General features: G+C 41.0%; 1 protein-coding gene across 1 annotated transcript; it reads left to right on the forward strand.

Annotated features, from left to right (window-relative positions):
* The first annotated feature begins 957 nt into the window (after nucleotides 1-957).
* Nucleotides 958-13,339, forward strand: LOC134328346 (pregnancy-specific beta-1-glycoprotein 4-like). The gene is made up of 11 exons (XM_063009451.1): nucleotides 958-1,237; nucleotides 2,058-2,080; nucleotides 2,271-2,363; nucleotides 7,608-7,671; nucleotides 7,890-8,087; nucleotides 11,609-11,863; nucleotides 11,999-12,256; nucleotides 12,355-12,528; nucleotides 12,656-12,669; nucleotides 12,998-13,072; nucleotides 13,232-13,339. Exons 1-11 carry the CDS (start codon nucleotides 958-960, stop codon nucleotides 13,337-13,339), a joined length of 1,542 nt encoding a protein of 513 aa, XP_062865521.1.
* The last annotated feature ends 4,606 nt before the right edge of the window (nucleotides 13,340-17,945 follow it).

Genomic DNA, 17,945 nt, shown 5'->3' on the forward strand with positions numbered 1-17,945 from the left:
TCTTCCCGACCTCCTGGTTCCCTGGCTGCCACTCCCAAGCTCCTCCGGTCCTCCGCTGTTTCCTCTGGCCTTCTTCCCGACCTCCTGGTTCCCTAGCTTTCCATTCCGAGGTCCTCCGATCCTGCGTAGCCTGATCTTTTGTGCCATTAATAAACCAGTTAATACTGATCTCTGTGTCTGTGGCGTGGTGTTTGCCTTGTGGTTCCTTAAAAACCTTTATTGGCCTCGTGCCAACCTAACAGTACGATCTGGTCACCTATGGAACCCGCAAACCCACCCTCAGAAGATCAAAGGTCCCTGCAGGCCCTTCTTTGTCACCAAGCCTCCCAGTCAGCCCGAGCAATAGGCTCCATCCTTGCGCCTTTTTTTCTCAACGGCTCTCCCCTGCTGAAGCTAATTATGATGTTGGAAATCGTGAGCTCTTGGCTGTAAAACTAGCCCTTGAAGAGTGGAGACACTGGCTGGAAGTTGCTGAACAGCCCTTTGTGGTCTGGACCGATCACAAGAACCTATCATATGTACAGACAGCAAAGCGGCTGACTTCCCGACAGGCTAGGTGGGCACTGTTCTTTAGCCGGTTCAATTTCACACTAACCTACCGCCCTGGCTCACGTAACACCAAGCCGGACGCGCTCTCTCACCTTTTCTCCTCAGATGAATCCTCCTCTTCCTCTGAACTGATTCTGCCCTCTGAATGCATCCTTGCCAGCGTTACCTGAGAGATTAAAAGGGCCATCCAAGAGGCCCAGGAAGAAGAACCAGACCTCCACCCAGCGAACAGCCAACCGCCACCGAAGACTTAGCCCCCAGTACCTCCCCGGTCAGTCAGTTTGGCTATCCTCTCGTAACATCCCACTGCGTACGGACTCCAAAAAACTGGCCCCCCGTTTCATTGGCCCCTACACAGTTCAAAAGGTCATCAGCCCCACTGCAGTCCGCCTAAACCTCCCCAGACATATGCGTATTCACCCCACCTTCCATGTGTCACATCTTAAACCAGTCCACCACTCCAACCTGTGCCCTCCCTCCGAACCCCCTCCACCTGCCCGGCTTATTGAAGGACATCCAGCCTATACAGTCCGCCGCCTTCTGGATTCTAGACGCCGGGGCCGGGGCCTCCAATACCTGGTTGACTGGGAGGGCTATGGTCCAAAGGAACGCTCCTGGGTTCCACACTCAGCCATTCTGGACCCCAACCTCATCAAGCAGTTTCACAGAGACTACCCTGACAAACCAGGTAGGCTGCCCAGGTAGGGGTGCTGGTTCAAGCCCATCATCATCATCATCACCATCACCATCATCCAAACTGTCAATTGCCTGGACAGAAGCCTCTTCCACTGTTTCATCAGCAGCTGCAGCCGCAGCTGTAATAGCAACACCCTCTCCAAAACAGTTAAATGCCTTAACAAAATTTGAGGCATTGTCTGTCACTGTGCACACAATTTTGTTCTGAATTTTAAATTCCTTGTACACCTCTGCCAGTACTTTTGCCAGTACATCATATGTGTGTGACCCCCTGACACGACGGCATGCAAGTGCAGCTGATTTCCTGAGTGATGGATCATGTTTGTCAAGCCAATGAACTGTAATGCCCATGAATCCCTTGTTGACAGCTGACCAGCAATCAGCTGTTGTGCAAACAAAATCAAGCTCGGCAAGTTCACTTTTTAATTTATTGATAACCTCCTTAAATTCTCTATTCAGTAGTCCCTGCACTTGCTTTCTTGAAGGCACATGTCTGGTTGGTTGCAAACCTGTCACTAGTCTGATGAACGAGGGTTTCTTAACTTTGCTTAGAGGTTGTAAATCTTCCACAATGTAGTCGATAATCAGTTTATCTACCTGCTCCTGTGAGACCACCACCACGGACCTCTTGAAGGCTGCTGGCAGTGTCATTTGCGTTTGGGGTTGGCAGGGGGTCTTTTTTCCCTTTCCTCCCTTATGACCCTCGAGGGCGTGCATATATGCATTCACACTGGATGGATGTTTTAACTCAATGTGCCGTTTCAAATTCAAAAAGGACGTTGTTGATGTCCTAACTTGTTTTTGCTGCGCAGGTGGACATATCTTACACAGAAAGGTAAGATTTTTGCCGTCGGGGTCTTGGTTTGCAAGAGTGTAAAATTGTTTTAAATGTTCATAAGGAGAATCGGTGTCTGTCTCCGTGCCATCACTTCCACTAGCCATTTTTTTTAAATTGCAGCGCTTTCTCTCACTCTCGTCATTGGTCTGTCACTCTCTCTCTTTCTCTCTCTCTCTCGCTTCTCCAGCCCTCCGCGCTCTCGTCGTTGCCTGCTACGCGGCGTTGCTATGCCTACCCCGCTCTGCTGCAATTCATCACGGGTAACGTCGTGCGGAAGCCAGTATGTTATTAACTAGCAGTATGTTAACTATTCTCAGCCGGACACTACGTTGCCCGCAATGCATTGCGCACACAATGTCAAAACCATTTCTGTCTGGTGATACATGATTTAAGCGGCACCAGCGAGAATACAGGAGGGAGGAACTTTCTCTCGTTGCGTTTCAAAAGAGAAAACAGATGTCACTCAGTTTTCAATGGAAAACAAATTCCAACGTTCATTTACAGTGATGTCTGCCGTTCATGACACATAATGTGAACTAATTCACGTTCAAGTTCTTTATTAAAAATGTGTTGCGTTCAGTTCAACGTTCACGAAAAAATGAGCGTGTTCAATGAACGCGTTCTTTTGAACTCGTTCACGCACAACACTGCCATTCATCCAGTACCTTCAGCTTTGCATCTGTTGCAGCAATTGCAGTCTGTAGCTCTAGCTGTTCTTTTTTTGCCCTTAACTATTTTTCTTGCCTTTTCATTTCTTAGGGTTGACGGGTATTTCTGTCCAGGTATTTCATTCCAGCCTTGCTCTTTCTCTTGTTGACCACCACAGTAGTGGACACCCCTCCATGTCCATTTTGGGCTCTGCTTTAAAGTGGTTCAGACAATGTTCTATAGAGTCTTCCACTTTGTCAGTATCAGAAGAACCCAGCAAGAAGACGGACCTCCTCTTTTTCGAGGTCATTAGGCTTAGACCTCACTAAATAGACTGGATCATCATTCAAGGGCTACATCACTCTAAACAAGTGGCGTAAGGCTGGCAACACCACTGAATAGCAGACATTGAAAATGAAATAGAAAGTACAGGATGTTTTAAACATGATAGTAAATTGTGATTAATTACAGAGAGAGACACTCACTACTTTCCTGTCTGTATGTACAAATGCCTGCACACACATAGATGATCCAGGGAAGAGTGAGCAAGACGATTACACAGGGAGAGAACAGATATGCATAAGTAAGTTGAGTAATGCGAGAGCTAGCACATCCACACAAAAAAAATACAGGTCACTCATACACGTGCAGAGAAAAGAGGCACGCACACAGAGCGGAGGAGCAGAAGGAAAAATAATTAATGTACCAGGCAACTTTTTAAAGTAAAACTTAGTGTTTAAAACACAATTTTAATCCATCGTTAGCCACGAGGGTCCGAAGTAAAAACCCAGCTGCATTAATTGCATAAATTTTTTTTACACATTACTTCAAATTAATTGCAATAATTAACGTGTTAATTTTGACAGCACTAATTTAAACAAATGTGGACTTCCAAATTCAGAAATAACAAAATTATTCAAATAAAAACATATCCACATATGAATATAACATAAAAAACTTCTAAATTATTATTCAATTATCTAGGGGCATTTTGGCACCTACAGAGAGAAAGAGTTAACTCAAGTATTTGACCATCACATATAAGTGCAGAGAGGAAAGAAGAGAGGAAGTAGCAGCGCTTAAAAATAGCCATCAGCAACACCTCTATTTTTTTTTTAATCACAAACACTTGTTCTGTTCTTGTTCTGTTTAATACATTTGCACTTCGAACACAGAAACTGGTCGTCTTCTCATGATGGTAGGAAATAATTTGTTATTAAGTGTACTGTATATGAGTAAAATACTTTAACATTTTTTACTTCTTAACACTTTTTAAAATGCTCATTTTAAACTTTATATAGAGAGACAACAAAACCCACCCATTTAGAGAAAAGATATGATTAGTAACTTTTACTGATAACTGAACCACTATTGCTCAGCTCTTTCGACACACATTTAATAAGCAGGCATGAGAGATTTATTTAGCTAAGTGTTAATTGTCAAATAACTCAACACATTTCAGGCTTGAAGGTCCTCAAGGTTCCTCTCTGACACTTACTGTGATATGATGCGTTACTGTACCCACACTGTAGGACTTGTATATTCAGATAAAGGTAGTATCATAGTATATTACAATTTCTAGAGATTCTACACTGTTTTTTTTTTTTTTTTTTTTTATTACTGCACCCATACTGTAGGACCTGTGGTGAATTGTACATTACAACCTTTAATGCATTTTTAACAGTTTTTCTGCTTTATGCACTTTTTAGACACTCCCTTAGTTTTTCAACACAGACGAACCTGCGTTTATGTTTAAGTAGTTTTAACTAAAATTAACGTAAGTGTGTTTTTTTTACATTCATATGATTGTTGTTTGTTCCTTGTTTACTGCAGAGTCAGTTTGTGCAATTTTATTTCTGAGTGTTTATTAGGCGAGAAACTCACGCGTTTACCGTAACGTCTCTAATACATGAACACTTCTTATTACCATAAATGAACTTTCTGTTTGGTTATTAAATAATGCTCAGATGATGCTTTAATTCATAAAATACAGATTATTATGTTTTATAGTGAAGTATAGAAACCTGTATGAATGGATTTATTCATCCTAATAATAAATAAACACATAAATTGGTTTAAAACGTGGTTATAGGACAGTAATTTTCACACAACTCTCTGGACATCAAATCCAGTTTGTAAACATATTGTTAATCCTCAAGACAACTTCTTGAGCGCAGGTAGATATCTATACCATCACACAGATGGTTAGTAGATTGTTATTGACATTTATTCACAGCAGTTCTGTTAACGATTTTAGAGTATAAATAATAGAGCTGGTCGTTCCTGAATCACCCAGGTTAATTATTTAAATCTTACATTTACATTTTCGACATTTAGCAGATGTTTTTTTTTTTATCCTAAGTGACCTATACTGAGACCGTATACAGTCTGAGCAATTGAGGGTTAAGGGTCTTGCTCAAGGGCCCAACAGTGGCAACCTGGCTGTGGTGGGGCTTGAACCTGCAACCCTTCGGTTTGTAGTCTAGTACCTTTACCGCTAGGCTACAACTGCCTTACTAATCTTCGTACTGAATCAGGAATCAGGAATCCAAAGTCTCAATTAATCCGATCCATTGAGTCCGGCTGCTGCTAAGTACACGAGGCGAGTGAGCAGACTCACCGGAAAAGCAGAGGACTCAGATAATTTGGCTGAACCAACTTCACACAGTCCGTGATATTCCAGTAAACAAGTGGTAAACACTGGTGTTTGTTATGTGGCTGATTATTATTATCAGTAGTCAAGGTATAGGTTAGTAATGCATCATATTTCTTGTAAGCAAAACAACATCAAAATACAGTGGGGCCAAAAAGTCAAATTAATTTAGTCAGCCACTGATTGTGCAAGTTCTCCTACTTAGAAAGATGAGAGAGGTCTGTAATTTTCATCATAGGTACACTTCAACTATGAGAGACAAAATAAAAAAAAATCCAGGAAATCACATTGTAGAATTTTTAAACAATTTATTTGTAAATTATGGTGGAAAATAAGTATTTGGTCACCCACAAACAAGCAAGATTTCTGGCTCTCACAGACCTGTAACTTCTTCTTTAAGAAGCTCTTCTGTCCTCCACTCGTTACCTGTATTAATGGCACCTGTTTGACCTCATTATCTGTATAAAAGACACCTGTCCACAGCCTCAAACAGTCAGACTCCAAACTCAACCATGGCCAAGACCAAAGAAAATTGTAGACCTGCACCAGGCTGGGAAGAGTGAATCTACAATAGGCAAGCAGGTTGGTGTGAATAAATCAACTGTGGGAGCAATTGTAAGAAAATGGAAGACATACAAGACCATTGATAATCTCCCTCGATCTGGGTCCCCATGCAAGATCTCATCCCGTGGGGTCAAAATGATAATGAGAACGGTGAGCAAAAATCCCAGAACTACACGGAGGGACCTGATGAATGACCTGCAGAGAGCTGGGACCAAAGTAACAAAGGCTACCATCAGTAACACACTACGCCGAGAGGGACTCAAATCCTGCAGTGCCAGGCGTGTCCCCCTGCTTAAGCCAGTACATGTCCAGGCCCATCTGAAGTTTGCCAGAGAGCATATGGATGATCCAGAAGAGGATTGGGAGAATATCATGTGGTCAGATGAACCCAAAATGGAACTTTTTGGTAAAAACTCAACTCGTCGTGTTTGGAGGAAGCAGAATGCTGAGTTGCACCATACCTACTGTGAAGCATGGGGGTGAAAACATTATGCTTTGGGGCTGTTTTTCTGCAAAGGGGACAGGACGACTGATCAGTGTTAAGGGAAGAATGAACAGGGCCATGTATCGTGAGATTTTAAGCCAAAACCTCCTTCCATCAGTGAGAGCATTGAAGATGGAACGTGGCTGGGTCTTCCAGCATGACAATGATCCCAAACACACCGCTCGGGCAACGAAGGAGTGGCTCCGTAAAAAGCATTTCAAGGTCCTGGAGTGGCCTAGCCAGTCTCCAGACCTCAACCCCATAGAACATTTGTGGAGGGAGTTGAAAGTCTGTGTTGCCCAGCGACAGCCCCAAAACATCACTGCTCTAGAGGAGATCTACATGGAGGAATGGGCCAAAATACCAGCTACAGTGTGTGCAAACCTGGTGAAGACTTTACGTTTGACCTCTGTCATTGCCAACAAAGGTTATGTTACAAAGTATTGAGTTGCACTTTTGTTATTGACCAAATACTTATTTTCCACCATAATTTACAAATTAATTATTTAAAAATTCTACAATGTGATTTCCTGGATTTTTTTTTTCTCATTTTGTCTCTCATACTTGAAGTGTACCTATGATGAAAATTACAGACCTCTCTCATCTTTCTAAGTAGGAGAACTTGCACAGTCAGTGGCTGACTAAATACTTTTTGGCCCCACTGTAGGTTAGTAATGCATCATATTTTCTTGTAAGCAAAACATCAAAATATAGTTATATTATTATTAAAATGCAAATGCTTACAGGCTACTTTAGTACTGTACCACTTAAGGAGTAGCATAGTCCTTCCCCAAGGTAATTTATTGACTGTTTGTTTTGGTGCCACTGTGGCTCAAGTTACCATGGCAATTTGTTGTTGACCATAACCATCAAACCCTTGACCCCTTAATATACCCATCTGATTGGTAGGTGAGTCCACCCCCCTCTCCCCCTCCATGTTACTATACCCCATGATCAAGATTCCACTTAAAAAAAAGTGTCAACTTCTCACTGACAAGAGAAGTGTGAGGTGCCAAGAGAGTGCATGGTAGACAAGTGATATTTGGCTGCATTTTCATGCAGTAAATCAATCGCAATCAAGATGTAAGTACTACAAGTGACTCAGACTAACCCGAGTCCATAAAATGAACCGAATTTACCACCACTAATAAATAACACTGTGTTTTTATGTACAGGCCGCGGTGATGCTACCCAGAATTACACGTCCCGTTTCTCTGCTGTTACTCATTAGCGTGTTCGGTAAGCCACAGATCTTTAAAAGGTTTATTTCTGATCATTTATAAAATACATTTCCTAGAGAAGTTTGAGTCTTTTTTATCAATATTGACCCTGATATGATATGTACACTGTGCAAACTCACCCTGTTAACGTATAAACATCAAGCTTGGGAATTAAAGCAGGTTTTGTTGATGCAGAAGAACTGAACATGAATGATCTATGTCTGTGTTGTGTTGCAGAAATCGTTGATGCTCAGGATGGATGGGGTGTGACTTACACTCAGAAATCTATCTGTGCTCTAAAGGGATCTACAGTGATCATGGACTGCACTTACACATACCCACCTGGTTACACAGTTCAAACAGCTTTCTGGAGTAAAGAGCGGCTTGGAGAAGGTATAGAGCCTCCTGATCTGGCTTCAGACCCGGAGTACAGAGGTAGAGTTCAGTACATCGGAGACAAAAAGAATAAATGCACTCTCAAACTGACTGATGTAACAGAAAAAGACCAAACAACGTATTACTTCAGATTTATAACTGATAAACCTGAAGGAAAATATGAAAATACAGATGGAGTTTATCTTCACGTTACAGGTGAGATACACCAGCTAAATACCTCTAAAACACTTCTTATATATTGTAAACACCACTAAATAATAGGAACAATGCGACAAAACATGCTAGCACACCAGTGCTGGCATCTAAGACATGGTCAGTGATTGGCTCGTTTGGGTGAGATACGATCTGGGAATTGGATACGACTACATTGGGTGAAAAAACATAAATGAAAACTTGAATGATTAATGAACAAACATTTTTTATATAATGAATAGATAGATATAAGTACATCCCTGAATATTCTATTGAGAGTTGTTGGGTTCTGGAGTAAGGTTCCTGAGACTCGACTGTCACAAATGCCACGCCCCTGTTGGGGCCGATTTGCTTATGGGATAAGCCAACGCCTCTTCAATTCTGACTGGTCTACTGCTAATTATCCACAGCTGCACCTCGTATGATGTGTAATGCTCACAGCATTTAAGCAAGCAGCTGTGGATCATTCAGCAAAGGCTATTTAGATTTGACTGTCATGCTTTTGGATGAAAGCTTTGCTTGTTGTCATGTCATGATTCCGGCTTTGTCACAATGTTTGTTTTCTTGCATACACTATTTTGGTTTGTCATGCTCATGTATTGGTTTGGTTTGTTTACTCATTTTGGTCAGGTTTGTCAGGCCTGAAAACTGCTGGCCTCAGCTCAAGCAAGCGAAAAATGCCACACAGATGCCAAGACGCTTTATGCACATAATAGACCAAGTACTGTATACAGTGAGGAAAATAAGTATTTGATACACTGCAGATTTTGCAAGTTTTCCCACCTACAAAGATTGGAGAGGCCTGTAATTTTTATCGTAGGTACACTTCAAATCCAGAAAATCACATTGTATGATTTTCAAATAATTAATTTGCATTTTATTGCATGAAATAAGTATTTGATCACCTACCAACCAGCAAGAATTCTGGCTCTCACAGACCTGTTAGTTTTTCTTTAAGAAGCCCTCCTATTCTGCACTCCTATTCTTACCTGTATTTATTGTACCTGTTTGAACTCTCTCTGCACAAGGCTGGGATGGGCTACAGGACAATAGCAAGCAGCTTGGTGAGAAGGCAACAACTGTTGGTGCAATTATTAGAAAATGGAAGAAACACAAGATGACCGTCAATCTTCCTCGGTCTGCTGCTCCATGCAAGATCTCACCTCGTGGGGTAAGGATGATCCTGAGAAAGGTCAGGAATCAGCCCTGAACCACATGGGAGGACCTGGTCAATGACCTGAAGAGAGCTGGGACCACAGTCTCAAAGATTACCGTTAGTAACACTACACCGCCATGGATTAAAATCCTGCAGGGCACGCAAGGTCCCCCTGCTCACACCAGCACATGTCCAGGCCCGTTTGAAGATCACCAATGACCATCTGGATGATCAAGAGGAGGCATGGGAAAAGGTCATGTGGTCAGATGAGACAAAAATAGAGCTTTTTGGTATAAACTCCACTCGCCGTGTTTGGAAGAAGAAGATGGATGAGTACAACCTAATAGAAAATCTTTGGAGAAAGCTGAAACTCAATGTTGCCCAGCGACAGCCCCGAAACCTGAAAGATCTGGAGAAGATCTGTATAGAGGAGTGGGCCAAAATCCCTGCTGCAGTGTGTGCAAACTTGGTCAAGAACTACAGGAACGTCTGACCTCTGTAAAGGTTTCTGTACCAAATATTAAGTTCTGTTTTTCCATTGTATCAAATACTTATTAATTATTTAAAAATCATACAATGTGATTTTCTGGATTTTTTTTTAGATTCTGTCTCTCACAGTTGAAGTGTACCTACGATAAAAATTACAGGCCTCTCCATTGTTTGTAGGCGGGAAAACTTCGGCAGTGCAAAAGCAAAATCGGCAGTGCATCAAATACTTATTTTCCTCACTGTACTTACACTGATAATCGTTATGTAAATGAAATAATTGATGCACTCAATTTCAGTTTGTGCCAGATTCAAACCGTGATCGCTCACACCACAACTCAGTGCGTAATCGGTGCGGCACTGAGCCGGATGGACAATGAATAGAAGACCGCTACAAAAGCGGTAAGAAAACAAAGGCGGCAAACAAAGGAGACGCCAACTGTGGCGTGCTCAAAAAAAAAAAAAAAACTTATCCAAATATAAATTAACTTAACCCAGATTCTCCTCCATGCTCCCGTGGAGAAATAAATGTATTATCTTCCGAAAAACTTAAGTGCTTGTGTAACCAGCTCTGCTGGTGGCCGACTGCACTGGCAGGACCCTTAAATTTAAAGGACATTTAACCAAATATTATGAGAGGAGTTCGGACAGAACAAAGAAACAATTCCAAAGGAAACACAAAAAGAATTGTGGATTTTCATATGTCTGGTACATCCTTGTTTAGTTTAAACACCATGGTACCACACAGACACCAGACTCTTCAGATAAATGGCAAAATAATTCCTGCTTTTCAATCAGAACATCCTGAAGAAGACTGGTCAACCATCTGTCTGTAGTCTGAACCTTAAGGACTAGAGGGTTATGAAAAAAGACAAGACAACAATCTGAAGCACAAGAACCATTAAAAAGCAATTCTGCATATTACAGGGGTAGCTCAAGGGTTAAAGTAGCAGAAGGTTGTTGGTTCAAACTCCAACTTTTCTGTGTTAGGGTAAGATAATTAAGAGTGTAAAATAATTTACTGCATGTTGTCCTCTTGTTCTCAGGTATTCAGGTGGAGGGTCCAGAAACAGTAAAAGAAGGAACTGCATTAACTCTCACATGTAAAACAACCTGCACACTGACTGATAATTCAACATTCACCTGGTACAGAAATCAACAAGAACTCAACACCACAAACACCTCCTACTACTCCCACCCCTACCACTACAACTACACCCAGCTTTATCTGCAGCCAGTCAGGATGGATGATGGAGGCCAGTATCAGTGTGCTGTAGGAAATAATATCTCCACTGCTGTCACTCTTAATGAAGAATGTAAGTACAGATTTATTCATTCATCCTCATAAAAGCACCAACACTGAAGCTTCTTACTGAAGGATTTTACTGAGCTGTGAGTGCTGCCCCCCTCAGATACTCAATGTAATTACCAAGACAATTGAGCTTTTAAACACAAATGCAGCCTGGTGTGCCTTTCAATTCAGTCACCTTAAAGGTTCTACAGGAACACTATGCCCCAATCTGAGCCAATTAAAAAAAAATGCTAAAAGTTGTTATTTGTTCAATATTTCAGCAGGGAAAAAGTAACAAAGCCAGACTGAGACTGTAAGACTCGATTATTAATCAATCGTTAATATGTAATGTTGAATTTATAGAATTAATTGAACCAAGTCTAAAGATCTGACTAATTCGTTTAAACATAGCTCATCTTCCATTCTTTCTTTTAGATCCTCCAAAAAACGTCTCAGTGTCCGTCAGTCCTTCAGGTGAAATAATGGAGGGAAGTTCAGTAACTCTGACCTGCAGCAGTGATGCTAAACCAGCCGCCTCGTATCAGTGGTATAAAGGAACGAGCTACAAAGCAACAGGAGAAACGTTTACAATCCACAAGATCAGATCTGATGAGAGTGGAGATTATAAATGTCTGGCCAGGAATAAACACAGAGATCAGTACTCCACTGCTGTAAATATTGATGTTCACTGTAAGTTACTGATGATGCTCCATTATAACCTTCATTCACTTCTATACATTTAAGTTTTTTCTCTTTAAAGTCTCATTATTTAAAGATCAAATGAGAGAAAATTTATGTCTGAATTACAGTTTGTTTTACCTCTAGATCCTCCGAGGAGCGTCTCGGTGTCTGTCAAACCTTCAGGTGAAATAACGGAGGGCAGTTCGGTGACTCTGACCTGCAGCACTGATGCTAACCCCCCTGTGGAGAACTACATCTGGTTTAAAGAACAAACCTATAAAGGAAGTGGAGAAACCCTCACTGTTAGGAACATCAGCTCTGAGGATGGTGGAGAGTACAAGTGCAAGTGCAGCTATAAGAACCAGTTTAAATACTCTGATCCTGTAGCTGTAAAGGTTTTGTGTAAGTGGTCGACTGAGCATGTGTAGAAAATTCCACCATCTTACAATAATTATTAACCTATTTTTATTTTTAATTCTTTTACTATTTGATCGTTTCAGATCCTCCTAAAAGAGTCTTGGTGTCCGTCAGTTCCTCTGCTGAACCTGATCAGAGCGGTTTAGTGAATCTGACCAGAAGCGCTGATGCTGACCCCCCTGTGGAGAGCTACGTCTGGTATAAAGAAGGTGGAAGCTCAGCTGTAGGATCTGGACAGAGTTACGGCGCTCGGCAGGGTAAATCCTACTACTGCCAGGGCTCAGAATAAACATCGATCACAGACAGCAGCGATGCTACTGTTCATATTAAAGTCGTGTTAAGATTTAATGGTGATTTATAAGAGTGTTTTTGATTCTTCTGTAGGATTTTCCATGACTGTCTGTATCGCTGTAGGAGTTGGATTGTGTTTGGTGGCAGCTGGTTTTGCTGTATTTTTTTGCTGGAGGTAAAAAAAAAACTGGTGTTCATTTCTGCTTGTAATTTTGGGGAGATTTTAAATGTATTTATTTATTTTGTTTTATTGTGAGAGCAGAAGGAAGATGCAGATGAGACAGAAAGATGAACGTGATCATAAGGTGATTGTATAGAACTACAAAAAGGTTTGCAGACACCCCAATGATACTGAGTTTGTGTCATTCATTCATTCATTCACTGTCTATTTTACCTGAATACTTTTGACTCTAACTGCTTGTGTCCTTCGTTCAGGATGCTGATGCTGATACGTACGCAGCTCTCGATCCATCATCCAGGTCCTCCAACAATGAGTACGGCACTCTGACAGTAAGTGTCTCTATAAAAGTCACAATTAAAAAGATCCTAATGATCTCATAAAAATTGTTCTTCATTTTCTTCAGACCGCTCACTCCAGTCCTCCTGTTGATACATACGCGACTCTGGATCCCGAGTACGAAACTTTGACAGTAAGTACTTTATTTCCAGCCACTGAACACGCCGTCCTCCTCAAGAACCTTCGATAAAACAGATTTGAACTTTACATGTTTTGAAGACGGTGAGAAACCAGAACTGATGGTGGATGTCGACACGTGATCCGATGACTTGATTGAGTATGAAATGAAGAGGATGGTTCAGGGTACAACGGTTCTAAACAACATTATTATTATTATTATTATTATTGTTATTGTTATTATTATCAATGGTAATATTATTATCTATTTGTATTATTATTGGTATCATTACTTTTAATTATTAAAATTAATATTATTATTATTATATTATTTTATGCTTTTATTATATTACTATCACAAATTATCATTATAATTTATATTATTTTATTTTATTGTTTTTCTTATTGTTTTTTGTTGTTAGTGTTATTGCTTTTTTATTATTATTATTATTATTGTTATTGTTATTATTATAATTACAATTATTAATATTATTATTGTTATTATTTTTATTATTATTACTATTATGATTGTTGTTATTATTATTATTATCATTATTATTATTACTATTATTATTGTTATTAATAATATTATTATTATTATTGTTATTATTATTGTTATTATCATTATTATTATTATTATTATTACAATACCCATTTCTTCATACAGCGGTAGACTGTGTTAAATGAAAACGATTTTCCGAAGCACTCCCTACCTCATGAGGCTATATTTATCACAACAGCATAATGCTTGATGGTTAACTATGTTAATAAATAATGCTAATCATGTTGCTATTAACACCATGAATAATGCTAACGATAATGCTAACACACTAAATGTAATGTTGAAATGTTTTAATAATAATAAACAGGCTGTTGGGAAGCTGGATGTTTTTAACTGCATTGCTCAGTCATTTACAACCACACAAAGAAGTGGGGAATCGAACCCAGACCCTTTTTGCTGTGAGGCGACAGTGCTAGGAAGCATCTGTTTGTCGGGGTGCTGTATGAGCTCCGCTTTGGTTCCGTTTCCGGAGGTTGTTCATGTTTGCTTTGTGCGTCTGTGGGTGCAGTGACGAACTGTGTTGACGGTTGAGGGTTTTCCGAAGTGTTCCGAACCCAGGCATTCATATTCATATACTAAATGTTTACTGTATTTCTCCAAATGATTGATTTTTAGTACATATTATTGAGTGATATGATTGATTACATTTATATATGCTTTTGCAGTCGTGTTGGGAGGATTGTTGTTGTTGCACAAATCGATGAACTTCGCTCTTGAGGGGCGTGGAACTTTTGATTCATGTTCCTTTTACGGCGCTTTGACCAACGCAAGACAAGGAAGGATGAACGTTTGCCAAATCTGCGTGGGAAATAAAGAACTTAAAACCTCAGAGCAGCTTCTTCTTTTCTTATTTACTGACTGACCGACTGCCGTGACTCGCCGCACTTAGGTAAGACCCGCCTCTTATATATAATATATAATTTACATTAATTCTTAAATAAAGACGTAGTTTTGCTTTTAGAAACTAGATCAGCCATAACATTATGACCACCTCCTTGTTTCTACACTCAGCTTCACTTACCATATAGAAGCACTTTGTAGTTCTACAGTTACTGACTGTAGTCCATCTGTTTCTCTTTTCCCCTGTTCTTCAATGGTCAGGACCCCCACAGAGCAGGTGGATGATTCTCAGCACTGCAGTGACACTGACATGGTGGTGGTGTGTTAGTGTGTGTTGTGCTGGTATGAGTGGAGTTTTTAAACACCTCACTGTCACTGCTGGACTGAGAATAGTCCACCAACCAAAAACATCCACCCAACAGCGCCCCGTGGACAGCATCCTGTGACCACTGATGAAGGTCTAGAAGATGACCAACTCAAACAGCAGCAATAGATGAGCGATCGTCTCTGACTTTACATCTACAAGGTGGACCGACTAGGTAGGAGTGGACAGTGAGTGGACACCAGCACAACACACACTAACACAGCACTTTCAGAGCAAACCTGAAAGTGCTGGCTAATGCTAATCGTAGATTTTCGAAGATTGTTATCCACGTCGGCACTAATGATGTTCGTTTACGGCACAGCAGGTTGTTGTCGCTGAACCGCTGGATGTCTAAATGGTGCTCAGAAAACTGCATTGATTTTGTAGATAGTTGGTCCACTTTTGAGGGAAGGCCTGGTCTTTTGAAGCGGGATGGTGTCCACCCCACGTGGGAGGGTGCTGCTCGCATTTCTTGCAGCATAGGTGACAGGCTTTACCACCGCGTTAGTGTAGCGCAGTGGTTCCCAAAGTGGGGGGCGCGCCCCCTAGGGGGGGCCCTGAGCTATTGCTGGGGGGGCGCAGCATTGTTTTTGCATTGCATTAAGTTTAAAAAAAAATCCTCTTTTCTGCAGAGATGTGCATGTGTTTGTTTCTGCTTTAAAACATATGTGCCATGAACGAATACGATTTAACACAATTAAACAAGTTTACAGTTTATTTCTCAATTATTTGTCATTACACTACTAGCTCTCGTTCTCTGTGTGTGTGTGTGTGTGTGTGTGTGTGTGTGTGTGTGTGTGTCTCGCTCGCTCTCGCGATACTAAAAGTGTTTTCGGATTTGAATTTCGACAATAAACAGCTATCATTATGACTGATTGATTCCCTCTACTGATGTAAAGCTGAATGGGTGGATTACAGACGATGCGCAGAAATAAAAAAATATATATATAACGGCTCCCAGAGGCGCGACTCGGTTCCTTTCGTTCATTTCAAAGAACCGTTCAATAGAATCGGATCGATCGCGAACGACTCATCACTACGAAGAACAAAGAGCCGTTTTTTTTTAATGGCTCTTCAAAAGGAGCGGAGCCAAAAGATCCGGCTCCCTTCAAGGAGCCATAATTCCCATCACTACAGTAGCAGCGGTCAAACATGCCTCACTGATTTGCCTTGCTGCCATAAAATGGACAGGTTTGTGTACGAAGGTATGAATAAAACACCACTTTGCTCTGCAGATAGATGAAGCAACTGACAGTAACAAAGACTGTTTACTGATAACGTACATCAGATTCGTTGATGCCAATGATTTGAGGGAGGATCTGCTCTTTTGCAAACAAGTTACTAGCAGAGCCACTGCAGATAAACTATTCAAAATCATTGATACTTACATGAAAAAGGCTGATCTGAAATGGGAGGACTGTGTGGGAATCTGCACCGACAGGGCTCAGGCAATGGCTGGGAAACTATGTGGGCTGCAAGCACTCATCAAGCATGTTTCCCCAATGTGCAATGGACACACTGTATGATTCACCGAGAAGCTCTGGCATCTAAACAGCTGAGTCCCGAGCTGAACAATGTAATGACAGACATCATTGCCACAGTAAACTACATCAAAACCCGACCTGTCAAAGCCCGGCTTTTTTCATCATTGTGTGAGGAAATGGGATCCAAACACACTGCTGTTTTGTTTCACAGCGAGGCCCGATGGCTGTCACGTGGGAAGGTTTTATCCTGGGTCTTTGAACTGCGAGATGAAATAAGCACCTTTTTGGAGGAAGACGGTAATGAGCTTGCCCTCAAGTTCAATGATAACAAATTCCTCATGAAAGTTGCATACCTTAGTGACATGTTTCAGAAACTCAATGAACTAAATCTGCAGATGCAAGGCACCAACACACACCTTCCACATCTCCCAGATAAAATCACATAATTCACAAGAAAACTGGTGATGTGGGAGCAGTGAGTTAAGGAGAAAAATATAGATTCATTTGAGAACCTAAAATCATTCATTGAGGTCAACAGGCTTCAGAATACGATGATCCCGTGCATGAAAGCACACATATCTGCCCTACAAAGACATTTCCAGAGGTATTTCCCAGTGCAAGATCCTAAACAAAATGACTGGATCCGGGACCCCTTTAGTGCAACACCACCTGCCGAATTTAGCATTGCAGAGGAGGAACAGTTCATTGATGTCACCTCTGATTCAACAATAAGGCTGCAGTTTAAGTCTAAGACACTGGCTGCATTTTGGATTGGAGTGGAGAAAGATTACCCACTGCTAGGTAGGAGAGCTGTGGCCTTTTGCCACATCCTACCTATGTGAGAGAGGTTGTTCTGTAGTGGCCTCAATCAAGACAAAATACAGATCAAAGCTAGACATTGAAACTGAACTAAGAGTGGCAGTCTCACAGCTGCAACCCCGATTTGAGAAAATCTGCAGCACAAAGCAAGTCCATACCAGTCACTGAAAAGATGTGGGGATTAAATGTGTCATTTTTGCAGAGCAAATGTTCAGATTTTTTTTTCTTTTAGGAAGCTGGCTAAGTTTTAAAGCCATTTTTGTGCAATTTGGAGAAAATATGTTGAAAGCAATGAATGTTGTTGCTTTCGACATATTTAAAATACATAATGCATATTACTTTTATTATTCCACCGTGCGTTATCACTTTGTTTTGTTTTGTTCAATTAGAACCTGCAGTTTTGTATGAATGTTTAAAATAAATTCCAGTTGAGTTTGGAAGCAAAATACGTGTACGTTTGTGTCAGAGGTTGAGGGGGGGCTCGAAAATATTCATATGTACAAAAGGGGGGGACGGCAGAAAAAGTTTGGGAACCACTGGTGTAGCGGCAGATAGTGGTAAATGATTACCCAGAGCCAAAACCAGGCAGCAGACAAACAGGCCTAACCGACTGTCTGCGAGTCACAATCGGACGTCACCCGGAATCCTTAGGTCACAAACCATTGAGACTGTGTCTGTTT

The sequence above is a fragment of the Trichomycterus rosablanca genome, chromosome 15 (genome assembly GCF_030014385.1).
Source record: "Trichomycterus rosablanca isolate fTriRos1 chromosome 15, fTriRos1.hap1, whole genome shotgun sequence".
Classification (NCBI taxonomy): Eukaryota; Metazoa; Chordata; class Actinopteri; order Siluriformes; family Trichomycteridae; genus Trichomycterus; species Trichomycterus rosablanca.